The 25,746-nt window shown below is 52.4% G+C and overlaps 1 protein-coding gene across 6 annotated transcripts in view; it reads left to right on the top strand.

The window, feature by feature from the left end:
* The first annotated feature begins 5,755 nt into the window (after window positions 1–5,755).
* The window catches only part of FGD2 (FYVE, RhoGEF and PH domain containing 2), a 30,626-nt gene continuing 10,635 nt past the window's right edge, over window positions 5,756–25,746 (top strand). For 2 of the 6 annotated variants that reach the window (XM_047101557.1, XM_047101559.1), the window contains exons 1-13: window positions 5,756–5,970; window positions 9,208–9,439; window positions 11,194–11,274; window positions 12,420–12,568; window positions 14,512–14,668; window positions 14,884–15,022; window positions 15,800–15,858; window positions 16,123–16,269; window positions 16,948–17,040; window positions 23,405–23,484; window positions 23,569–23,599; window positions 24,298–24,390; window positions 25,343–25,474. In XM_047101557.1, the coding sequence (XP_046957513.1) occupies window positions 5,903–5,970; window positions 9,208–9,439; window positions 11,194–11,274; window positions 12,420–12,568; window positions 14,512–14,668; window positions 14,884–15,022; window positions 15,800–15,858; window positions 16,123–16,269; window positions 16,948–17,040; window positions 23,405–23,484; window positions 23,569–23,599; window positions 24,298–24,390; window positions 25,343–25,474 (1,461 nt within the window). In that variant the 5' untranslated portion in view covers window positions 5,756–5,902. Of the gene's footprint in view, window positions 5,971–9,207; window positions 9,440–11,193; window positions 11,275–12,014; window positions 12,290–12,419; window positions 12,569–14,511; window positions 14,669–14,883; window positions 15,023–15,799; window positions 15,859–16,122; window positions 16,270–16,947; window positions 17,041–23,404; window positions 23,485–23,568; window positions 23,600–24,297; window positions 24,391–25,342; window positions 25,475–25,746 lie in introns of those variants that run through there. The other 4 variants (XM_047101556.1, XM_047101558.1, XM_047101560.1 and 1 more) reach the window with 4 other exon arrangements.

The following is a 25,746-nucleotide window of genomic DNA, read 5'->3' as shown; positions in this document are numbered from 1 at the left end:
TGACACTTCTTCCCTGCTGGCCCCCAAATGCCCCCTGCTGCCCCAGGCCTGCCAGTGAGAGGCCCTTTGGATGCCCCTAGTCTGCACACAAAGCCCTCTTTGCATCCCAGGGCAGAGTTCTCTTGACAGCCAGCCACATGACCCAGCCCTGCGGTTCCTGGTGAGGCATCCCTCCCAGCCTCTGTCCCTCCCTCTTTCCACCTCTCTGGGCTGCAGGGAACTGAGCTCTTCCAGCTTCCTTTATGGCTTTGAAAGCAGAAGGGAGAAAGCACGAGACTTATTCATGCCAAGGACCCCAAGAGCCCTGATATAGGGATCTCCCCACGTAGAAGGAGATGTGTTCATGCCCATCAGATCAGGAGCTCCTCTGCTTAAAACTCTGTACCCACTCCCCTTAGCTCACAAGCACATCCACTCGGCAGACAGAGCCTGCCAGGGCCAGACCCTTGGAGTCTTCTCAGCCTATGTCCTGTCATTCCCCAACCCCTGGACACCCAGATGTGCTGGACTGTCAGCTCTTCTCCCCAGTCAACCCTTGGTGTCTCAAGCCTAATGCCCCTCTGCACATGCTGTTCCTTCTGTTTTGAATGCCTTTTCCACCTTGTCCACCTGGAGAGTTAACTCATCCTTCACCCTTCAGGTTGCCTCTGCTAGGAAGGCTTCCTTAATAGCACCTACTATTCTCTGCAGACTTTGATGCCCCTTCTTTCGATCCCTTGTTCAAAGCATTTCCCACATCATAGTTTAGTGGTTAACAGGCCCATCTTCCTCATTAAACTACGAGCTAAGGGGTAAGGGACTGTGTTTAATCTATAGCTTCTATCCTAATGCTGACACATAGTAAGTGCTTAAGAAATATTTGTTAACTGCATGCATGATTTAATAATGGGGCAGAAGAGATCAAAGTAAGCAGAGAGGAACACCAGGTCTCTGAGGAGAGAAAGCAATTCCAGTGGTCGATATCAAGGAAGGCTTCCTGGAGGAAGTGAACTGTGGAGACATTCCAGGCAAAAGGAACTGATTGGTTAAGGCAATGGGGTAACCATAGCAAAGGTCTTCCATCAGGATCAAGAATGTGTGTACCCAAAGTTCCCTGAGTGTCTACTCTCTCCCAGGTCTCACTCTGAGCCCTTACACATGGCACGGTCCCATTTTATCTTTCCAACCACCACGGGAGGGTGGCTCTCTAACGATCCCCATTTCACACGAGGAGAGTGAAGCTGAGTTACTGGCCCAAAGCATATAGGTTGGATTTGATGAAAGAAGTAGAGGGGCACCTGGGTGGCTCAGTTGGTTGAGCATCCAACTTCGGCTCACGTCATGATCTCGCAGTTCACGAGTTCGAGCCCTGCATCGGGCTCTGTGCTGATGGCTCTGTGCTGATGGCTCTGTGCTGATGGCTCTGTGCTGATGGCTCGGAGCCTGGAACCTGCTTCGGATTCTTTGTCTCTCTCTCTCTCTGCCCCTCCCCCAGTTGTGCTCTGTCTCTCTCAAAAACATAAAAACATTAAAAAAAAAAAAAGAAGAAGAAGAAGCAGAGCCCCCAGGAGTGGCGGAGGATGTGGGGTTTGACCTTTTATGACGCGGAAGCTACTTAAAATATCGATGCTTCTGAGTCCAAGATCATCAAAGCAGGCAGTGGGGAAGGGAAGATGGGTCTAAAATGGGGGGAGCAAAAATGGACTGAATCCGCAAAGAAGGGCTGGGGCTCAGCAGGATGAACAGGCAGCCACCTCCAAGCCACCAACCTCCATGACACAGGTGACCTGCAGAAGCAGCAGGCCCCCTTTGTCCTGGAGCCAACCACACACCTGTCCCAGGAGCTAGACGAGCTGGTGGTCTGTGGCAAACCCACTGAACTGGTGGAGGGGGTGTGTGCTGAGCCTCGGGGGATGCCTGCAGGCGAGAAGCAAGTCAGGCAGAAAGGCTGGCAGCACAGTGAGGGACTGAAGTGGGGGGACCGAGGAGGCAGGGCCCCGGAAGATTATTTTGGGCGTGGGCGTCTTGGCTCTCCTTCCTGGGCTGATGCAGCTCTGAGGGTACCTGTGCCATGTTCAGAGTTGAGCTACTAGGTGGCCTCCTGCAGGTGCCCCTGTGCCCTCTCCTGGCCCGTGTGAGGGGCACATCTTGCTGTTTGGGTCTAGACTCTGCTCTAGAAGCCCAAGGCACTGGCAGCTGAGGGCTGAGATAAGCTTCTGGGCTCAGGGTGTAACATTTGTCCATTCCATATGGCTTCTGAGGCCCCACTATGTTCTGGACACCCGGCTGGGCTGGGGAGCAGACAGGCAGTGCATGTCCCCGGGCCCTGCCTGCAGGGAGCCAGTGTATAGTCTGGTGGGAGGCAGGGGAGGAAGCTGGGCACTGGGCAGTTGAGGGGAGAGGAGCATCAAGGAGAGAAGCCTCCCCAGACCTGGGAAGACATCCAGGAAAAGTGGCATTCAAGGATGAATCTGATCAAGTCCCCAGCTCTAACAACCATGGACAGGAAATCCAGGAAATCAGCCCTGCAATTGGCAAAGTCCTGACCATGGGACCTGTTGGGCCAGCAACCCAGTGTCCTCTTAACTGTATTGTGCGGGAACATGAAAAGAACGGAACAAACTTGTGGGTGGAGAGTTAATAATTGTAACATGTGGACGTTATTTGGATCCTGATTTTTCTTTTTATTTTTTTAAGTAATCTCTACCCCCAACACGGGGCTCAAACTCATGCCCCCTGACATCAAAAGAAACATGCTCTACCGACTGAGCCAGCCAGGTGCCCCTGGATTCTAATTTTAAATTTTTTTTTTAATGTTTAGTTATTTTTGAGACAGAGAGAGACAGAGCATGAATGAGGGAGGGTCAGAGAGAGAGGGAGACACAGAATCTGAAACAGGCTCCAGGCTCTGAGCTGTCAGCACAGAGCCTGACGCGGGGCTCGAACTCACAGACCGCGAGATCATGACCTGAGCCAAAGTCGGACGCTTAACCGACTGAGCCACCCAGGAGCCCCCTGGATTCTAATTTTAAAAAAATGCTGATGGGTCAGTCTACGCAGGCTGCCATTACAAGATACCCCAGCCAGAGAGGCTTAAAAACAATACAAATTTATTTCTCACAGTTCTGGAGGTTGGAAATCCCAGATCAAGGCACTGGCAGGTTTCCTTTTCCGGTGAGGTCTCTTTTCCTGGTTTGCAGGTGACCACTTATCTCCACATGGCCTCCCCTCAGAGGGAATGTGGGGTGGGGGGAGAGGTGGGTATGAAGAGATTGTTCCTATTCTTCTTCTAAGGCCACCCATCCTTTTTTTTTTTTAGAGCCAAGTTTTTTTTTTTAATGTTTATTTTTTTTATCTTTTTTTTTAATGTTTATTTATTTTTGAGAACAAGAGAGAGAGAGCGCACGCGATCAAGGAAGGGGCAGAGAGAGAGAGAGAGAGAGACAGAATCCCAAGCAGGCTCCAGGCTCTGAGCTGTCAGCACAGAGCCCCACGTGGGGCTCGAACTCACAGACCGAGAGATCATGACCTGAGCTAAAGTCGGACACCCAACCAACTGAGCCACCCAGGCGCCCCTTTTTATGTTTATTTTTGACAGAGAGACAGGGCATGAATGGGGGAGGGACAGAGAGAGAGGGAGACACAGAATCTGAAGCAGGCTCCAGGCTCCAAGCTGTCAGCACAGAGTCTGATGCGGGGCTCGAACTCACGGACCGTGAGATCATGACCTGAGCTGAAGTCGGACGCTTAACCAACTGAGCCACCCAGGCACCCCTTATTTTTAAAAATTTTTTAAAATTTATTTTAGAGAGAGAAAGTGAGCTGGGGAGAGGGGCAGAGGGAGAGAGAGAGAGAGATAGAAAATCCCAAGCAGGATCCATTCTCGGCATGGAACCCGACTCCGGACTCAATCCCACAATCCTGGGATCATGACCTGAGCTGAAATCAAGAGCTGCAGGCTCAACGGACTGAGCCATCCTGGAGCCCCAGGCGACCAATCCTTATAAGGACCTTACTTTTCTGACCTCATTTAAGCTTAATTACTTCCTAAAAGCCCTATATCCCCTATACAGACACATGCTGGGCTAAGGCTTAATAGATGAATTTTAGGGGGGGACACAATTCAGTCTGTAGCAGATGACATTTATGAAGAATTGGCACTTTGAATGTTGACTAGGTATTTGGTTATATTGGAGAATTATTAGTAAATATCTCTCGGGGTATGATAAAAGTAATATTATTTTATATATATATATATATATATACATGTACATGTATATAACATATATATGTATGTATGCATATGTAGAATAATATTACCATATGTGAGTATATAATTTATATATGTAAATGTTTTATATATATTTATATATATAAAATATATACACACACACACACATACACACATATACGTATATAAAATCTCCTTATCTTTTAGATGCACACCAAAATATTTATGGGTACAATCATCTGACCTCTGGGATTTGTTTCGAAATGATAAGGGGTAGTGAATGTGGCCATAGATGAAGCAGTATTAGCCATGAGTTGATGCTTGTTGGGTCTGGGTTATGGGTTTTGGGAATGCATTATATTTGTCTACTTTTGTATGTGTTCTAAATTCTCCATAATAAAAAGTAAACACAAAAAGTGAAGAGGGTTATCGAAGTTAGGGAGGAGCCAAAGAAATTGCTAGAAGAAATTGCTCTGAGCTAGTGAAGCAGTTGGGTGTGTGAGGCCCCAGGGGTTTACAGGTGCTGGAGCGTGAAGGTGTGCCAGTCACTTCAGATATCAAGATGACTGAGGCTCTGTCCCCACACTCCAGGACAAAGACAAGTCTTGATGGAGAGCCCTGGTTCGGGACCAGCGAGACTAGAACCCGGTGGGAGAGGCTTGGAGGGCCAGTAAGGCTTGAAGAAGGGGAATGCAGGTGATGGGCATTTGTTGTGGAAGGGCTGGGAGCCCAGATGGTAGACGAGGCATCAGGCAGAAACGACCCAGCATGCTAAGACAGGGAAGTCTGAGGAGGACACGGCAAGAACGTGATCATCCGGGTTCTCAACCAAATCTTTGCTGGAATTGTAGGCCACTCATCTTTGCTTTGGAAATCTGACTACTTTTGCGTTCTTACTGGGTGACTTTGGGCAAGTTACTTAATCTCTCTGATCCTCAGGGTTTGTTTTTTGTTTTTGTTTTTGTTTTCTGTAAAATAGGGATAGTAATAGGACCTACCTCATAAGGCTATTGTGGGATTAAATGAGAAAATACTTGTACAGCACTAAAAAGAGTGCCTGAGTTAGCTGTTATTATCTGAGTTTCAGGGAGGAAGCCTCACTCCCCTGGGGCAAGGAGGTGGAGACAGCAGTCATTAAAAGACTGAGACCCAGTAGAGAGGTGAGAACAGCACTGTACCCCTCCCTGCTAGCCCTTAACAGGTTTGTGATCTATTTTTAATTAAAAAAAAAAAAAAAAGCTGTTTCCTCACAGCAGTGAGCAGGTCAGATGCAGAAAAGAAGCTGCTGAGAAAGCCCCAAGTAAATCCATTGGGCCTTATGAGAAAGTGTGGTTGGCCAAGCTCAGCCAAGGGCTGGCTCCAGAAACTACCTCTGGACCCCACTGCCCCCTGGGGGTGGCCTCTGGAATGGGGTCTACAGGAGTGAAAGGTCAGACCCTGGGTGGGTAGGCGGGGCCTGAGTGGGCTCCTCCCTCTAGAGGAAGCAAGGGCCTTTCCCCTTTGGGGCTGTGGCTCTGGGACCACTTCCTCCTTCTTACTCTGAAGCTGGGAGCAGGCCTCTTGAGCCCTCTGGAGCACATTCCAGGATGCCTTAGCCCATCTGTGACCCCGGGTGGGGGTGGCTGAGGGTGCCGTTGGAGGCCACCTTCTCTGCTTCAGGGGTAGTTGAGGACCACCCTGGAGGTCTGCAGAATGGAGCAAGCGAGTAAGGAGAAGCTGGCACCTGTGTCCAGTCTGGTGACTGTGTTTGAGAACAGCAGGTATGGGGTGGAGGGGGGTGGGAAGGGTCGCCAGGGCAGACTGGTGGCCTCCCTTTAGCTCCTCTGCCCACCCTGGGCCCCCCTCTGCCCACTGCCAGGCCCTGGAGCACATGTTCTGCCAGTCTTCAGGCTGAGGATCAGGGCCAGGACTGCCCTGGGGCCTCACAGCAAGCAGTTCTCTCTCTGGGCCCTTCCTGGACACCTCCTCCTGTCTGGGCAGTGCCTGGGTTCCTCACAGCAGCAGGCAATGTCATTGGGCACCAGGAACTGGGCAGCAGTGAGAGTGTGTGTGTATATTTTTTAATGTTTATTTACTTATTTTGAGACAGACAGAGAGAGAGAGAGAGCACACGTGCATGCAAATGGGATAGGGGCAGAAATAGAGAGACAGAGAGAATCCCAAGCAGGCTCTGTGCTGTGAGCACCAAGACTGACCCGGGCTTGATCTCACGAACTGTGAAATCATGATCTGAGCCGAAACCAAGAGTCGAATGCTTATCCAACTGAGCCACCCAGGCGCCCCAAGAGTGCGTATATTGATACGTTGGGGAGAGTCCAGACGTGTGTAGTTATGAGCGAGCGTGGGCGGACCAAACAGTGTTTGGGCTGCAGGACTCCACCCATTGGAAAGAAGAGCTAATACTTATCAAGCACTTACTCCTTATAAGTAGGACAACCATATAATTTATCATTCAACTCAGGGTACAATTAAAACTGAAAGTGGATGCCATTCAATTTTTTTGGCAGAAGGGAGAGGGCAATAGGAAAAGCTGAGCCTGTATCAGGCAAACCAGGATGTATCATCAGCCTACCTTTGGGGCATTTTTCTATGTGATTTTTGTTACTTAATTCATTTAATTATCTAACAGCCTCCTGAGAGTAGTTCTGTTTCTATTCCCATCTTATAGATGAGACAATGGGTGCACAGAGAGGCAAGGGGGCTTAAAAAGCTTTAAGTTCATGGGTAGGGGCTTCCATTTGAAGGAAAAAAAAAACTGGGCCAGATGTGTGGAGGTCATTGGAGGCCCTGGCAGTGGTGGTGGTGATGGTGTGTGTGTCTGTGAGTGTGTCTGTGTGTGACATTAGTCTACTCTGCCGGCATTCCTTAAGCCCAGGACTGTGCGAGGGACGGTTGTAGGTCCCTCTGGAAATAGACTCTAAGATAGAAATTTGCTTCTGGGGATAGTTTTGGGAATAACACCTGTTGGGGCGAGGGATACAGCATAGGGAGAAGTTGAACTGTGTCCACTTGAAATAGAAGCCTCAGGCTGTCCCAAGTTGCTCTGAAGCTGAGATGTCCCTCAAGTCGTTCTAACTGAGGCAAAGGGATGGGTCTTTATACCTCCACATGGGCTAGTCATTGGATGTGGACTTGACCTGAGATGAGGCAGTTGTCTTCCAGGGAGGGCAATTCCCAGTCGGCCACCATACCACCAACAACTGGGGAGAAGAGCTCCTCAGTCCTGAAGGGGGCGTGGTTGGTACAACACAGCATCACACAGGAACTGTAGCAGACACAGGAGCCAAAAGACTGATCCCTGCTGGGATGATTTTCGTCTTTGGATGCCAAGCTCATGAAATTACTATGATGCCAAGTCATAGACAATAGATATCCTGAGTGAAGCCTAGATTCTGAGTGCTGAGGGCACTCAGAGCAGACGAAGACTTCTGTGGCCTTCTAGGTGGATGTGGCACAGATGTGGACCTAGAAGGGCAATTCAGCTTCCTGAGCCAGGGACCTTACCCTGACTCTCCCAGAGTCCTCTGCCAAGCACGTTCTGTTCAGCACCAAGGACAGCTCCAGGCACCGCCTTCCTGGACCCCCACCCCCACCCCCTGCTCCCTTCTGTGTGGGGAGAGAGCACCACCTCACTCAACATGCCAGGCATGCTCAGTGGAGATCCTCAGCAGGTGTGTGGTGCCCAGGCCACACCAGGCAAGAGGAGGCAGCCCTCAGACCAGAGTGGGGTCAGAGGAGGCCTTGTCTGCAGGGTGAGAGTCACCTCTTATCATGTGAGAGGCCCTGTGCCAGCAGCCTTGGCTTTGGCTTTCTTGTGAGGTCTTCCAGCCCCTTGGCTGATCTGAAACTGAGGGGGGAAGAGGAAACAGAAGCTGGCCTGGCGCACTTGGAGGGAAATGCAAGTGCTGAAATGCAAGGGAAATGCAAAAGCTGAAACCAAATGTAGAACAGAAAGCCTGAGGCCCAGCTGTTTCCGCGGGTTGAGGAACCAGGCACTGAGGTGCCAGAGAAGGGTGGAGGAGCCCATGAGGAGCCACTGGGGACCGGGTTCCAATCCTCTCTGCCACCAGCTAGCTGAGTGACTTGGGGCAGACATGTTGACCCGCTGGACCTGTTTCTTCTCCACCCAGATGGGGAGGGGCAGTTTAGGGATCAGATGCCTGATCTGAACTCCACCTTTGCCACCCCCTCGCTGCAAGTTACTTACGCTGCAAGTTACTCTCTGTACCTCAGTTTCCTTAGCTGCAAAGCTGGGGTAATGAAAACCTGTCTCAGAGTTTTGGAGATTTTGTACCTGTCTGGTCCTCCATTGCCCAGACTAGCTGTCTCATCGCTAGCCTTTCCATACTAAAGGGAATGAGCACAACCCAAACCGTGGGCTATAACTCAGTGAAGGTTACTAAATACTTTAGCTGGCCTGTAGACCCTGCACTCAAAGATACCCTTCAAAGGCCCATCCCGGGAGGAACAGGGAATTGCTGCCAGACTGGCTTCCCCCCACCCTCCACCCACCCACTAGAGGTGTGGAAGGCACGGCTCCCATTGCAAAGTCCCAGCTTTAGCAGTCCTGCCCTCCCTTTAGAGTGTTCCATGGCTCCCTCCTTCTCTCCTAAGATTTTAGGGCCTTTCCTGCTGCAGAGACTTAACATTAAAACAGACACGAGGTGTACAAGTGAGGGTGACCTGTGGCCACCTAAAAAACACTATATGCAGAAAGAGGGGTTCCTCCTGGCATTTTAAACAGGGAAGTATGTAGTTTCCCAGAAAACAAAACAAGTCTACGCTGACTCATTTTGAAAACTGGAGTTCCCTCCAAGAAGATGTTGGAAAGGAAGTGGATGTTTTACTTAGCAAACTCCTCCTGAGTGCCAGGCACTCAGGGGCCTCTTCACACCTGTGATGTGCATTGATCACTCCTAAATCCCTGACCAGGGAAGTGCTAGTCTTCTTCCTACTTTGCAGACAGGAAACTCTCAGATCTGTTCTGTTCATTTCAGTACTCCAGGAGCAGCAATCAAAGTCTCCAAACTGGAGGCTGAACGTCACCTCCCCGGGTACAGCCTTACCCCGTCTGCAGAACCATGGAAGGAGTCCCACGTTGGGGAGAGCCTGGGGTCTGAGCCCAGGACAGTCAGCAGGAGGTACCTGAACTCCCTGAAGAACAAGCTGTCCAGTGGAGCCTGGAGGAAATCTTGCCAGCCAGAGATCCACCCTGGGCCAGGGACGCAGGTGCCTGAGGGCTGGAGCGGATGTGGGGAGCTGGGGGACCCCTCCACGGACCTCCCTGCAAATTCTCTCCCAGCCCAAACCAGCACTTCTCCAAGCAGGCGTCTTATGTCACCAGAAATCAGTTGAAAGCTAGATTCTACTCCCTTAACAACCTTTGATTACATGCCTACAGTTCACCCCATTGTTCCATTGTTTCACATTCCCTTCACCGTAGGAGTTTTTTAGGTAAAGACATTGAAACTCAGATGGCTTAGGGGTGCCTGGGTGGCTCAGTCAGATGAGCATCCAATTCTTGACTTTGGCTCAGGTCATGTTCCAGTGTCGTGGGATTGAGCCCTGCATCGGGCTCCAAGCTGAGCATAGTAGAACCTGCTTAAGATTCTCTCTCTCTCTACCTCCCCCCCAACTCTGTCTCTAAAAGAAAAAAACAAATAACCCCATAAAACTCAGACAGCTGAAAAACTTGTCCAAGGCCACACAGCTTCTGTGAACCTGGCATCCTTCCCTGGAGTGGCCTCAGTTTACCCACCACAAGAGGCAATAATCCCCAACTAGAGATAGAGATTAGTGCTGATCCTACCCTTAGACTGATCCTGGACAGGTCACCTCCCTTTTCTGCATTTCAGCTTCCTTGTCTGTGGAGTTCAAGGGCTAGGCTGCGTGGTACTGTGTCCCCCGGGAGCCAGACTGCCAGTGATCACACCCCAGCTCTTCTGCTTCCTGTGTGACCTTGGGCAAAGCACTGTAGCTTCTTTGTGCCTGTTTCCTCCTTTATAAAATGGGAATGGCGATCACAGTAGTATGTTGCGGTTACCAGCTGCTGTGTAACAAGCACCCCAAAATGTGGTGGCCGAATACGATTTATTATTTCTCACAGTTTTGTGGATTGACCAGAACGTATGGATGGTTTTTCTATTGGTCTCACTTGGGGTTTGTCTTAGTCAGGTTGGGCCGACAAAATACCACAGACTGGGTGACTTAACAGAAATATATTTCCTTGCGATTCTGGAGACCGGAAGTCCCAAACCAAGGTGCTGGCAGGGTTGGTTTCTGGCAAAGCCTCTCGCCTTGGCTTATAGATGGCCATCTTCTCACTGTGTCCTCATGCACATAGTCTCCTAGTGTCTGTCCCTCCTCTTATAAGGACACCTAATCCAATTGGATTAGGAACTTACCCTTATGACTTTATTTAACCATGATTATCTCCTCAAAGGCCTTATCTCCAAATACAGTCATATTAGCAGTTATGGCTTCAACATATGGATTTAGGGAGGGGAGCACAATTCAGTCCATAAGAGGGTCTCTCACGTGGCTGCGGTCTGATGGTGGCCGGGGCTGGAATGCCCAAGATAGCTCAACTCTCAAGCCTGGTGCCTGGGCAGGGACAGTGGAAGGCTGGATTCAGCTGCGGTGCTGGCATTGCTGGGCCTTTGGCTCTCTCTATGTAGTCTCTGGGCCTCAACGTGGCCTCTCTATCAGCCAGACCTCCAGAAGTGGTGGTTCATGGCTCCCAAGAAGCTTCCAGGCCTCTTAAGCCTTAGACCCAGAACTGGCACAACCTCACTCCTGCCCCATCCTTTGTTAAAGCGACCCCAGCGCCGGCCCAGATGCATTGTGGGAGGGCATGAGTGTCGGGAGGTGGGCACTCACTGGGGCATCTTTGGAGACTACATTGGGGTCCCCAACAGAGGAGACCAAAAACTGTCTCTCCTTCTCCTCCTGTTCAAACCCCCCCCGGCCCCCCTCCCCCACAGATGCCAGAGGAAAAGAGAATCGTCCAGGAACTACTGGAGACAGAGAAGGCCTATGTGGCACGCCTCCATCTGCTAGACCAGGTCAGTGGCCAGAATACCACCTCATCCTGCCCTGAGCCCCAGCACCCAGGTCTCCTCACCCCGCCCCTGCTCTGCCTTCTGTACACCTCACCAGAGCTGAGAGGTAGGGCCTGGGATTTGACTCTAGGGCGTTCAGTCCTCGTTGGCCGAAGTTAGGGCAGAAATCAGGAAGTAGCATTAATGCCACTTGCCATTTCACCCCCAGCGCTGGGGCTGGCCTCACGTGTAGCAGATTGCACACATCCTTCCAGTCCCCATGCCTCATCTGTCACCCCAATGCTCGACACCCTCACCGTTATTATCCCTTCACCCTTTCTTTTTTTTTAATTTTTTTTTAATGTTTATTTATTTTTGAGACAGAGAGAGACACAACATGAGCAGGGAAGGGGCAGAGAGAGAGGGAGACACGGAATGTGAAGCAGGCTCTGGGCTCTGAGCTGTCAGCACACAGCCCGATGTGGGGCTCGAACTCACGAGCTGTGAGATCGTGACCTGAGCCGAAGTTGGACGCTTAACCGACTGAGCCACCCAGGCGCCCCCCTTCACCCTTTCTTAAGAGGGTTAAATATTTGGAAATCAGGAGGAGGATCTTTTTTTTTTTTTTTACTTTTTTAAAACTTATTTTGAGAGAGATAGAGCGCAAGGGGGGGGGGGAGGGGTAGAAAGAGGGGGGAGGAGAAAGGATCCCAGGCAGGCTCCGTGCTATCAGCGCAGAGCCGGATGTGGGGCTCAAGCTCACGAACCGTGAGACCGTGACCTCAGCTGAAGTCAAGAGTCAGACGCTCGACTGACTGAGCCACCCAGGCGCCCCAGGAGCAGGATCTTTAGCGTGGTGAAGTTCAAGACCTTGACAGATGCAAGATGGACCCATCTCTGACACTCACCAGCTGCCAGCCTCTCTGACCAAGTGTGTCTGAGTCTGGAGGCCTTCATTTGCCCATCTGTAAAATGGCCAGAATACAACCCTCCCTATCTCTTCCTGAGGTTGTTTCGAGGATGATGGGAGATGGAAGAGGTGAAAGCATTCAGTAACCTAGGCGGGGGGGGGGGCCCTAAATCCCTTGGGCTGTGCTTGTCTCCCCCTGGGCTGCTGTGTGGGTGGCTCTTCTCTGCCACAGGCCCAGTGACCGCAGTGGCCGTTCCAGGTGTTCTTCCAGGAGCTGCTGAGGGAGGCCCGCAGCAGCAAGGCCTTCCCCGAGGACGTGGTGAGGCTCATCTTCTCCAACATCTCCTCCATCTACCAGTTCCACGCGCAGTTCTTCCTCCCGGAGCTGCAGTGGCGGCTGGACGACTGGTGAGGTCCCCCACGGAGCCCTGAGGGCCCCTGACCGCTGCCGCAGCCAGGTCAGGGTGCAGCTCCCGGGGCACGAGGTTTGGCCTTGCTGCGTGGCCATGGCAGTCTCCTCCTCTGGGCTCGGTCTGTGTCTGTCCTCAGAGTAAGGGGCTTGGACAGATGAGTGCTGAGGGGCTGTGTGTGTGTGTGTGTGTGTTCTGGGGAAGGGGATAGATCAGGTCCTTGCTAGGCTGAGTGACTTAGGAGGCAGTGGAAATAGCCCTCGCTGACTGAGGGCTTCCTACATGCCCGGCCTTGGGCTTCACACCTATTAATGTTACTATTACTCCTCTAATTTGCAAATCAGCCCGCTACATGATCATGGTTATGCAAGAAACTGTCTTCGTTTTCAGAGGTGACCACTGTAGCGTTTGGTGATGAAATTACTCGCTGTATACATTTTGCCGAAGCAATGCCATGACGTCCGGCATGTCTTTTAAAATTCTTCAGCAGAGGGGCACCTGGGTGGCTCAGTTGGTTAAGCGTCCGACTTCAGCTCAGGTCACTATCTCGCGGTCCGTGAGTTCGAGCCCCGCGTTGGGCTCTGGGCTGATGGCTCAGAGCCTGGAGCCTGCTTCCGATTCTGTGTCTCCCTCTCCCTCTGCCCCTGCCCCATTCATGCTGTGTCTCTCTCTGTCTCAAAAATAAATAAAATGTTTAAAAAAATAAAATAAAATTCTTCAACAGAGAGGAATGTCCATAACTGTTAAATCCAGTGATGGATACATAGGGGTTCATTATTATGTTCTTTTTAGTTTATGGTTGCTTGACGTTTTTTTTTTCACAATAAAATGTTGGTTTGTGTGTGGTGTTTTTTTTTTATTTTAATGTTTTTTATTTTTATTTTTTATTTTTTTTTTAAATTTTTTTTTCAACGTTTATTTATTTTTGGGACAGAGAGAGACAGAGCATGAACGGGGGAGGGGCAGAGAGAGAGGGAGACACAGAATCGGAAACAGGCTCCAGGCTCTGAGCCATCAGCCCAGAGCCCGACGCGGGGCTCGAACTCCCGGACCGCGAGATCGTGACCTGGCTGAAGTCGGACGCTTAACCGACTGCGCCACCCAGGCGCCCCTATTTTAATGTTTTTTAATGTTTATTTTATTTTTGAGAGAGAGAGAGAGAGAGAGACCCAGAATCCGAAGCAGGCTCCAGGCTCTGAGCTGTCAGCACAGAGCCCAATGCGGGGCCCAAATCCACAAACCGCGAGATCATGACCTGAGCCGAAGTCAGACGCTTAACCTACTGAGCCACCCAGGAGCCCCTGTGGGGTTTTTTTGTTTTTAAAGACAACCCTATGCCTAGCATCATTCCCATTTTTTTTCCAGTGGGAAAAGGAAGGGACAGTGAGGGTAGGTGGACTGTCCAAGAACACACAGCTAGAGTAAATGGAACAGTTAGGAATCAAACTCAGGGAGGCCAGCTCCAGATCTCGGCCCCTCACCGCTCTGCTCTAACGGTCCCTGGGCTGTCCTTCGGGCCTTACCACAGGATGACCCTGGATCCGTTCTTATCTCCTGAGCCTCAATTTCCTCATCTCTAAGATGGACCAGTGACCATCTCTTGCAGAGTTAAATGAGATGAGACATGTGGCATGTTTTGAGCAGTGCTTAGCATGTGGCCTTCGCTGCTGTCACGTCGGAGGCCTTGAGTGGTTACTGGATACGTGTTGTGGGCCCAACACTATGCTAGGTCTTTGGGGTGGAAGAGAATAGCATCTGCCCTCCAGGGCTCAAGGTCTAAGGGAGGTTGGACCGTACACGTTTGGGCGAATGCCTACACCCAGAGGTGCAGTGGAAAGACTGTTACGGGGAGTTCAGAGAGCCTGGCCTAACCTGACCCTGCCTGAAGTCAAGAGAGGAGGTCCTCAGGCTGAAGGCAGTACCTAGGTGGCCCTCTTGCAGGACAGCCACCCCCCGCATCGGCGACGTGATCCAGAAACTGGCCCCGTTCCTGAAGATGTACAGTGAGTATGTCAAGAACTTTGAGCGAGCCGCCGAGCTTCTGGCCACCTGGACTGACAAGTCTGCACCCTTCCAGGAGGTGATCACCCGCATCCAGGTGAGGTTCGGTGAGGGGCGGGACAGAGCCTGCATTGCCACCCCCAGTGTGCACAGGCTCAGTCTCCCTGAGTGACTCTGGCCACCTCCAGGCTCAGCTGTTTGCACACGCTCCGGCATTAGCCTGCCCTGCCCACGCCCGCGGCCCTTGGGGCAGCCTGCCCCCGCCTCCTCTGTTCTCGCCTCCACTCTTCCTCTCCCCATCTCTTCCCCAAGAGCAGCGAGGCCTCCGGCAGCCTGACTCTGCAACACCACATGCTGGAACCTGTGCAGAGAATCCCACGCTACGAGCTGCTGCTCAAGGAATACATCCAGAAGCTGCCAGCCCAGGCCCCAGACCGGGCAGATGCTCAGAGTGAGGACACCCCTCCCCCCCAGAAATCCAGGGAGCTGGGGAGGCCTGAGCGACTCCCATTTATTTATTGAACACCTGCTAACATGCTTGGAATGACTATCAGCTATCAGGCACTTCTTAGACATTATCTCTACCATTAACCTTTTTTTGGTAGACATCAGGCCAAGAGAGATCAAGTGACTTGCCCAAGGTCACACAGCCAGAAAGGGGCAGGGGTGGCATTTTTTTAAAAAAATTTTTTAACGTTTTTTATTTATTTTTGAGACAGAGAGAGAAAGAGCACAAGCAGGGGTGGGGCAGAGAGAGAGAGAGCAAGACACAGAATCCAAAGCAGGCTCCAGGCTCTGAGCTGTCAGCACAGAGCCCAACGTGGGGCCCAAACCCACAAACCGTGAGATCATGACCTGAGCCAAAGTTGGACGCTCAACCGACTGAGCCACCCAGGTGCCCCCAGGGGTGGCATCTGAAGCTATGCCTGTATTATGCCAAAACCCATGGTCTTTCCAAAGCACCCTCTGGGTCTGGCTTGGTTTGGCCAGCAATGAGAGTCACAGACGCCTAAGCCCTGTCTTCAGTGGCGTCCAGTCTCTCCACTCTGGGTGGGAAATGGCCCCCATGATCCAAACATCTCATGTGCCAGGCTAAACAGTCAAGGCTGCTCCTATGGTTACTCATGGCAGTCCCCCTAGGCCACTTTGTTAAGCCTCAAGGACTTCCTGCCTCAGCCCCCAGCCCCAAATTTTCAGGAGATAACGCTGGCCCTGCGTCCCCCTTCAGAAGCGCTCGACATGATCTTCTCAGCCGCTCAGCACTCCAACTCAGCCATCACTGAGATGGTGAGCTGCCGGCCCTCGTGGGCGGGGGTGGGCGTGGGGCCCTGTACCGCAGGCCTCCGCGGGGGCCCTCTACCTCCTCCCTGCAGCTCTCAGCCTCCCCCAGCCCACCCAGGTCTCTATCTGCTCATCCCCTGATCCTACCCCATGACACCTGGCCTGCTGCTGTCCTCCCCTTCACATCCCGTCCCTGTCCACACAAGGCAAACCTTCCAGAAGCAGGTGGGCCCTGCCCGGCTTTGGCTGAGGGTGCACCCCCTGTCCCAGGAGCGGCTACAGGACCTGTGGGAAGTGTACCAGCGCCTGGGCCTCGAGGACGACATAGTAGACCCCTCCAACACGTTGCTCCGTGAAGGCCCTGTCCTCAAGATCTCCTTTCGCCGCAGCGACCCCATGGAGCGCTACCTTTTCTTGGTAGGGGATGCTGGGGGACCCATCCCGCATGGGGAGGGAAGTCCGGGGGCCACACTGCCCCAGGTCCTGCCTGCCTGGTGTCTACCTGGCACCTCAGGAGAAACAGGGAAGAGCCCGCCTCTCTGTCCTTCCCTGATTTGGCATCCAGGTGATTTGGGACAGGTCCCTTGCTGCCTCTAGGCCTCAGGGATTTCCGACTGAGGGGTTTCCCAGACAGGCCCTGGGAAGCAACAGAGTCAGATTTTGAACCCAGACTGTTTGGCTCCCAACTCTGAGGTGTTAATCTGTGCTCTAGGGAACGCGTAGCAGGAAGGAATTAGGTTACTGTTAAGAACTGCCCAGATTTGCACTGAAGAAACCAGGGGGTCTCCTGGAAATCTGGAAACTGGTCCTGCCCAGAGGTCTGGAGGAGGGAGCCCTCGCCACCCTGAGCCCCCATTAGAAAGTCCTTGTGAGTTTGATGCCCACAGATATGGCGGCCCTTCAGTGACAGTCCTAGGTGGATTAGGGGCCAGACCACCCCTTCATCATCACACCTGTGACTCCCGTGAGTAGCCCAGAGTGTGGCGAGAGGAGAGGGAGACACAGTGGTGCCCCGCCCACCCCCAGGGAAGCCCCGCCCTACCACCCTTCCTGCCCCACCACTGCGCACGCGCTCACCGTTTGTGTCTCCTGCAGTTCAACAACATGCTGCTGTACTGTGTGCCCAAGGTCATCCAGGTGGGCGCCCACTTCCAGGTGAGGACCCGCATCGACGTGGCCGGGATGAAGGTGAGTGAGAGGCACCCCAACCACCGTCAGGCTTCATCCCAGAGGTGGATTGAGTATGGGGAGTAGCAGGAGGGACCACGCTGCGTTCTCAACCCAGGAACCCTAATCTGGTAGGTCCTGGGCCACCGTGGAGGTGGAAAAGTTTGGGGTTGGAGGTCTCCCCTGTGGGCTCCCGTAGGCCTGGCCCACTCTTTGGGGCAGTGCCCCCCACCCCGTCCTGGCCTCGCTCTGCTTTCCCTACCCTCTACAACAGTGCTTTGAAAACTTTAATACATGCATGCGTCCCCTGGGAGTGTTGTTAAAATGCAGGTCCGGATTTAGTAGGTCCGGGGCGGGGCCCGGGGGTGATGCTTCTGCTGCACGTCCGCAGGCCGGATTTGGAGTTGTAAGGGTCTACACTGTCAGCTCAGCTGCTGGATCGTGTCATGTCCCCATCCAGAGGTGGCCACAAATGAGCGAGGAGGGCAGCCCATAACATTGCCCCATGGATTGGGCGCTGCATCATCCCATCAGATTCTCCCGGGATCCCTGCAGTGTAGGGACTGTTATTTTCCCTTGCAATTTTGATTTTTCCTTTTAAAAATCACACTTTTGTTACTTAAAAATATAGATAACACACATTCCAGGGGCCCCCGGGTGGCTCAGTTGGTTAAGTGCCGGACTCCGTGTCGGGCTCAGCGCTGGGCATGGAGCCTGCTTGAGCTTTTCTCTCTCCTTTTCCCTCTGCTCCTCCCCCCATCTCAAAAAAAAAAAAGATCGTTAAATTTTTTTTTTTTTTTAAAAGATAATACAGGGGTATCTGGGTGGCTCACTCAGTTGAGTGTCCGATTTCAGCTCAGGTCGTGATCTCACGGCTCGTGAGTTCGAGCCCCGTGTCGGGCTCTGTGCTGACAGGTCGGAGCCTGGAGCCTGCTTCGGATTCTGTGCCTCCCTCTCTCTGCCCCTCCCCTACTCATGCTGTCTCTTTCTCTCAACAATAAAATAAACATTAAAAAAAATTTTTTTAAAAGATAATACATATTCCAAAATCAAATATAAAAAATATATACAGTGAAAAGTCTCCTCCCCACTCCATCCTCTAGTACCCCTTCCTAGAGACAGTCTTTCCTTCTTTTTTTTAATCTAAAAATTTTATATAAAAATGTTTTAATGTTTATTTATTGGGAGAGGGAGAGTGTGTGTGGGCACGAGCGGGGGAGGGGGAGAGAGAGGGAGAGAGAATCCTAAGCAGGCTCTATGCTGTCAGCACACAGCCTGACACGGGGCTCTATCTCTGGAACTGTGAGATCATGACCCGAGCCGAAATCAAGAGTGGGATGCTTAACCGACTGAGCCGCCCAGGCGCCCCTAGATAGCCTTTGCTTCTTATGAGGCCTCCCAGAGGCAGTTGTTACCTACACAAACTAATAACATGTTTATTACTGCTTTTTCACTTTTGTTTCACATAACCAGTGAAACTGTTTTTCATAGACACCGTCCTGCACTTTGCTTTTTTTTTTTTTTTTTAACATTTATTCATTTTTAAGAGAGAGAACAGAGCATGAGCAGGGGAGGGGCAGGGGCAGAGAGAGAGGAAGACAGAATCCAAAGCAGACTCCCGGCTCTGAGCTGTCGGCACAGAGCCCAACGCGGGGCTCGAACTCACTGACCGAGAGATCATGACCTGAGCCGAAGTCGGACGCTCAACCGACTGAGCCACCCAGGCGTCCCCTGCACTTTGCTTTTTTAACTAACTGCTAACTCTGGTGATTGCTGCATGTGAGTAAGATACCAGCTTCCTCACCCTCTGTGTAGCCACAGAATATCCCAGTGTGTAGAAAGTACTGGAATTTGTTGGTTCAGCCAACCCACCGCTGAGGGACCTTTAGATCGTTTTCAGTGAATTAACCAATGAATTAACTACGTACGAGACTGCGTGTGAATATATCTGTAGTTAATCCCATTTAAAAAAAATTAAGGAATAAACCATGGTCCATCTAGACAATGGAATATTATTCAGTGATAAAAAGAAATAAGCTCTCAGGCCATGAAAAGACGTGCAAGAAACTTAAATGCATTTTGCCAAGTGAAAGAAGCCAGTTTGAAAAGGCTACGTGACATTCTGGAAAAGACAAAAGATCAGTGGTTTCCAGGGGTGGAAAGGAAAGGATAAGTAGGTGGAGCACAGAGGATTTTAAGGGCAGTGAAAAACTACTTTGTATGATACAATATGATACATGCCATTACATATTTGTCCAAACCCACAGAAGGTACTACACCAAGAGTAAATCCTAATGGAAACTATGGGCTTTGGGTGACAGTGCTGTGTCAACGTAGGTTCATCAATTCTAACACATGTGCCGCTCTGGTGGGGGTGTTGATAATGGAGAGGCTCTGTGTGTGGGGGCGCAGGGGGTATATGGGAAATCTCTGTATCTTTCTCTCAATTTTGCTGTGAAGCTACAACTGCTCTAAAAAAAATTAAAAGTCTTTGAAAAGAAAACCAAGGCCCAGAAAGGTTATATTTTGCTTGGGGGTCACACAGCAAATCCTGGTCTGAGCGATCAAACCAGGTATAGCCGCGGCCAGAGCCCCTGTACCTAATTACCATACTGGACTGCCTCCTGTTAAGGCTTCAACTCGGAGGGGCAAACTTATGCTGAATCGCAGGCGTAGTGGAGTAAGTGGTGGGGGAACCTTCTTGACAACTCCTCTCTGATCACTCCTGAGTCCCGGAGCGTCCTGAGGGCTGGGGCTGGGAGAAGCAGAGGTCAGGTCTGGCCTGTCCTGGTACCCTTCCATTTCTCCATCTCTTACCCCTATCACCACCTCCCTGTCCTCTCCCAGGACCTGTCCTAGGAGGGAGGTTCAGGTAGGAGTTGAGCCAGGACTGTCCGTCCTCTGGAGAACCCCTGGGCCTCAGAGAGCCCTCAGCAGGAGGGCCTTGCCCTTGCTCCTGACTAGGCTTGCCTGGCATTTGGGGCCCAGTCAAGGGGCCTGGAAATGAGTGCAGCCTGAGAGGGTAATGAAAGCCAGTAGAGGGACCTGGGCAGCCTGTGGGGATTCCAGCCCACTCCCTGTGCCTGAGTTGACTGAGGTCTTTTATGAATGCAGCCCCTCACCCTGGGACGTCCAGCTTCCCTTCCTCGGTCTTCAGAATGTCCCAGAGGCCGGGGTGTGTGTGCAGGCTTGTATGTCTGGGAGCCTTGGTGAGGGAGACTGAGAAAGGCATGTTTAAGGAGAATAACAGACAGACAGAAGTGGAGACAGGCGGCCTTGTCTCAGGGCTGGCAGAGACCCAGGCATAGAAAAAGAGAGGCAGAGATTGACAGAGAGAAAAGCCAAGAAATAGAGAGGCCGAAACAGAGTCATAAAGAGAATATACACGGAGAGAGGACTGAGAGCGTCAGACCCTTAGAGAATGTGTTGAGGGGTCAGTATGTGCCGGGTTCCTGGTGCCTACCAGTCCCACCGAGTACGTTCCCTGCACAGTGTGTCTGATGTTCCATTGGCCACACAGCACTTTCTCTTGAATGGTTCAGGCAGGGCAGGCACAGAGCTATCCGCCTGTCCACTTCTGTGCAGGAACCATTTTCTGAGTCTGAAGTCTAAAGGCAGTTCTGGCCTTTGATCACCATGATGGTTCCCACCGGTCTATGACCCCCTCGCCTCCTCCCTTCTGGATATTGGGGAGGCCTAGTTCTCACCAGCTGATTCTCCCCAAGGTCTGAGTTGGTCCTAATGTTGTGCTGTCCTGCACGAGGCCAGCCTGGGGAGAAGGAAGGGATAAAGGCACACACATACCCAGAGTCTCCATGTACAACTGTGCAGGTTGGGCACCGCACCAGCATACCTCCCCTAAGATGAGCAAATCTCATCTGGATTGTCTATTTACAGTTCTTACTTCTAAGTTTTTATTTATTTATTTTTGAGAGAGAGATGGGGGAGGGGGTGACAGAGATAGAGGGAGAGAGAGAGAAAATCCTAAGCAGGCCAAACGCTGCCAGCGCAGAGCTCGATCTCACAAACCTCAAGATCATAACCTGAGCCGAAATCTAGAGTCTGGGGCTCAACTGACCGAGCCACTCAGGTGCTCCTTTAGTTACAATTCTTATTGTCCGGCAGATGGCAGTCAAGCGACTTGTTCCAACAAAACCTCAACATTATGCCAGTTGGCCAACAGATGTCAGTAAAGCGTTTTGAAGAAGGGGTGTCTTTTTCTAATTAGCACAAAGGCACCGTAGGGGTTAGCAGGGGCCTGAACCGGCCCAGACCTGGGGAGTGGTTGACACTGGACACAGCAGAGCCTGGGAACTGGCCTCCAGAAGCTTCCATCCTGCCCCTCTGCAGAGGGGATCCTGGAGTCTCAGGCCAGGAGCTCCCCTCGGTTCCCCTTTTCCTACTAAAAGCATCATATTTCTTTTTAGCTCTGGATCCCAAACCTTAGATTTCTCTTTTTTTCCCCCTCTCCCCTCTCTCTCCATTAGTCATGGAGTCTTGCCAGATTTCCCGATGTTGTCCCCCAGGGAGAAACGTTCTCTCTTCCCAGGTGCAGGCAGGCCCCTCGTCCCCTTGCACACAGCTGCGGGAGGGGCTTTCTCCGACACCTCTCCAACAGCTGCTCCAGGTATAAACCCTCGGAGCCTCCCCATTGCCAAGAGTTTGAGTCCAAACCACATCAGGCCCCTCCTAGAGGGAACAGACTGATTCTGTGGGCCTGAAGGTGAAGGAGACCTAACGTGGGGCAGGATGTACCCAGGGTCACTGTTCTCCAGGATGCGGCGGGCCACCCTGAAAGTGGGCAAAAGCCTGGTCACCACATGGCTGGGAGCCAGCAGAGAGTCTCGAGTGTCAGTGGAACAACAAAGTTCTGCCACACTAGGGCTCTTGTCTATGTCTTAGTTTCCCTTTGTGACTCTCTCTCTCCACACTGCCTGGAAGCGGTCTGTGCTTGTAAGACTCTGGGAGTGGCGTGGAAATAGATGTTTTTGCCCCTTGGGGGCCAAAAACCTGAATGTGAATCCTCATTCTACCCTGTAGATGCCGTGTGAGCTCAGGCAGGTCTCCTGCCCTCTCTGAGTCTCCATCTCCATATCTCCTAAAGGAGGGTGATAACATCTCTCTCTCTCCCAAGATTGCTGTGAAGATTTTCTTTAAGTTCCTATTACAGGCATTTTTGAGCCAAGAAAGTAGTACAATGAACCCCTGTACGCTCATCACCCGGTTTCAACAGTTGTCAACCCCAAACCAGCCTTGTTTCCTCAGGAGTCTCCTTCCTAATCCGCTTTCCACTGGATTATTTAAGAGCAAATCTCAGGTGCATAATCATTTCACCTATAAGCACAGTACGTGTCTGAAAGAGAAAGGACTGTCTTTTTTTTTTTTTTTTTTGCCATAAAAGGTGACAACGGTACTGTTATCACATCTGGCAAATGAATAATAATTATTTAATAATATTAAGATCCTTTGGTTTTCCTTGACTGTCTCATAAATGTCTTCTCACTGCTGATCTGTTTGAATCATTTGTGATATGTTTCTTACATCCCTTCTAATCCATTACACATCCCTTTCCTCTTTTTTCTCCTTTGTTAATTGAAGAAACCAGCTCATTCCCTGGGAGCGTTTTGCGTAGTCTGGATTTTGCCGACTGCACCCCTGTGGTGTCATCAACGTGTCCCGCGGTCCCCCATATTTCCTGTAAACTGGCAGAGAGCCTAGAGGCCTGACCAGATTCAGCTATGCAAGACTCTCGCTGCCTGTCGCTGTCCTGGAGAGGCGTGTAGAGGCTAAGTGCTAGGGTGGATCAGTGGGTTCAGCAGTTGTGCGAATAAAAAGGGAACAGGTGTGGAGAAGCCCTGAGCTCAGTGGCCGGGACATAGCGCTGTCTGACTGGCAGCCTTCACAATGACCTTGGACCTGTGGGGTTCTGGGACAAGGGGACAGTGAAAGGCAGTAGAAGTGGGGGGTCTGTTGGGTTCTATGAATTGGGCAACCAATGTCTTCCTTCACTGTGTGGGGTAGAGGGTCTTGTTCTAGGCTTTAGGTTTGCTCTTGAAAAAGCTGTGTCCCCAAACCCAATTTATGACCCAATTTGCGTTTCTGGTGAGTCCCTTGTGAGGAACTGTCACTCCTACCTCACACTGGGCCAACTTAGCCGCGGCTAAAATTCCAGGAGCCTTGACACCCGTGTTCTCAGAGTGCAGCCTGGCTGCGGGTGCCTTTGCTTGGTTCTGCGGGTGTAGGGAGGCCTTGGACAAGGTTGCGATGCCTGACCCTCGATTTTGAACCGTCCCTTGGGCACAATCCGCCTCCATCCACGCCGCGGTGTCTGGGGGGCAGGGGCTGACAAACCTGAGCGAATCCTCTCCCTCCCAATGCCGAGCAGGTGCGGGAGCTGACCGATGCGGAGTTCCCCCACTCCTTCCTGGTGTCCGGGAAGCAGCGCACCTTGGAGCTACAAGCGCGGTAGGCGGGGAGGGGGTGGGGGGATGGGCCCGGCGGGAAAACTGGGAGGGGCTCCTCTCAACACCGTGTTCACTTTCCGAGCAGGTCCCAGGAGGAAATGATTTCCTGGATGCAGGTATCAGAACGATCCAGGGCCCCTAGGATTCTGACCCCACACTACCCACCCAGGCTGAGGGGGAGGGTGGGGTGTGCGTGTACATGTTCATGGTGGGGGGGCAGGTGTATGTGTGTGTGTGTGTGTGTGTGTGTGTGTGCGCGCGCGCGCGCCCAGCTGCTCCCTGTGCTTCTTCAGGAGTCGGTCTGTGGTAGTTTGAAATCAGATCTGGGGGGCGCCTGGGTGGCTCAGTCGGTTAAACGTCCAACTTCAGCTCAGGTCACGATCTCGCGGTCCGTGAGTTCGAGCCCCGCGTCGGGCTCTGGGCTGATGGCTCGGAGCCTGGAGCCTGGAGCCTGCTTCCGATTCTGTGTCTCCCTCTCTCTCTGCCCCTCCCCTGTTCATGCTCTGTCTCTCTCTGTCTCAAAAATAAATAAAACGTTAAAAAAAAATTAAAAAAAAAAAAAAGAAATCAGATCTGGGTTCAAATCTTGCTGCCTTTCCCTGCCTACCTGGGTGGCCTTGGGTAAGTCACTTAATGTCCTCAGTTTTCACATCTGTCACCTGGGGCTAACAGTCTCTCCTCCCTTGAGTCAGCCAGTGTGTGCTGAGAATCCAGTGCCTTTCAGCAATGTCTGTTGGCGGTGTGGATGGATGGACAGATGAGCAAGCCCTCCCTGCCCCCCCCCCCCACCCAACCACCTCCCGTGCCCCCTCAGGCCTGCCAAGCAGCCATTGACCAAGTTGAGAAGCGGAACGAAACCTTCAAGGCTGCGGTCCAGGGCCCGGAGGGAGACACCCAGGAGCAGGAGGTAAGTGAAGCCTTTGCATATCCCTCACTGGAGCCACCAGCCTCACACACGCTTATTCCCTCACTTTGCTCTGCCCAGCCCGGCTCGGAGGGCAGGGGAGTGTCACGCACCAGGAGTGATTCAAAGGGACCAGGGAAAGCCCACCCACCCCAAACATCAGAGACTCAGTGCCAAAGGTTCTCCCATTAGCAAAAAATTCCTTTGGGAGCCTCTATATGCCACTATCCCTAGGAAGGATTTCACATCTACGCAGCTCGGGCTGTCGGGTGGTACAGGTCTGGGTTGAACGTGCCTGAGGAATGTAAGACCAAGGGAAGGTGGGGGGTGGGGGGAGAGGGAGAGTGTCTGTGACTTGATTTCTAATCTGAGTTCTGAACTCTGGCTTCCTGGGTGTCTTTGCTGAGTCCCTTGACCTCTCTGGGCCTCAGTTTCCTCACCTGTCAAGGGGGAGTAATAGTGACTGACCTAGCATATAGTCTGTCAGTTCGGTCAGCTTCATGTGGAAGCTGCTGGGAAGCACAGCACACGCGACCCCTGCCACGAGCAGGTGGCCAGAGGGCCCCAGGGCGAGGCCAGAAGGGGGTCACGAGCAGGTGGCTAGAGGGTCCCAGGGGGAGGCCAGAAGGGGGTCACGAGCAGGTGGCCAGAGGGTCCAGGGCATGGCCAGAAGGGGGTCACGAGCAGGTGGCCAGAGGGTCCAAGGCGTGGCCAGAAGGGGGTCACGAGCAGGTGGCCAGAGGGTCCCAGGGCGTGGCCAGAGGGTCCAGGGGGAGGCCAGAAGGGCGTCACGAGCAGGTGGCCAGAGGGTCCAGGGCGTGGCCAGAAGGGGGTCACGAGCAGGTGGCCAGAGGGCCCCAGGGCGAGGCCAGAAGGGGGTCACGAGCAGGTGGCCAGAGGGCCCCAGGGAGAGGCCAGAAGGGGGTCACGGAGTGCCCACCCTACTGCCCAACAGCTGCAGTCTGAGGAGCTGGGCCTCCGGGCGCCACAGTGGGTCCGGGACAAGATGGTGACCATGTGCATGCGCTGCAAGGAGCCCTTCAACGCCCTGACGCGCCGCCGCCACCACTGCCGAGCCTGCGGCTACGTGAGTCGTCCCGCCATCACCCCTGCCTCCACCCGTCCCTCCTCTGCCTTCCCCTCCCTGGCCCAGGGCCCCTCTCCCCTCCCCGCCAACTCTGCGGGCTCCCACCCACGCAGCCCAGAGGCATCAGGTGCCGACTCTGAGCCAGGGATGTGAGTGGACCTCCCGGTGCCCACCCGTGAACCAGGGGCTCGTCATCCCCGTTCTGCAGATGGGGAAACGAGGCTCAGAGAGGCCAGACAATGTGCTCAAGACACTCCCCAAAGCTGGCCCTG

Source organism: Lynx rufus, unplaced genomic scaffold (assembly GCF_022079265.1).
Source record: "Lynx rufus isolate CCGP_SWC_20201006 ecotype Redwood Valley unplaced genomic scaffold, mLynRuf1.p SCAF_6, whole genome shotgun sequence".
NCBI lineage: Eukaryota > Metazoa > Chordata > Mammalia > Carnivora > Felidae > Lynx > Lynx rufus.
Note: the sequence above shows the minus strand (reverse complement) of the source record. Positions and strands in the feature narration are given on the sequence as shown.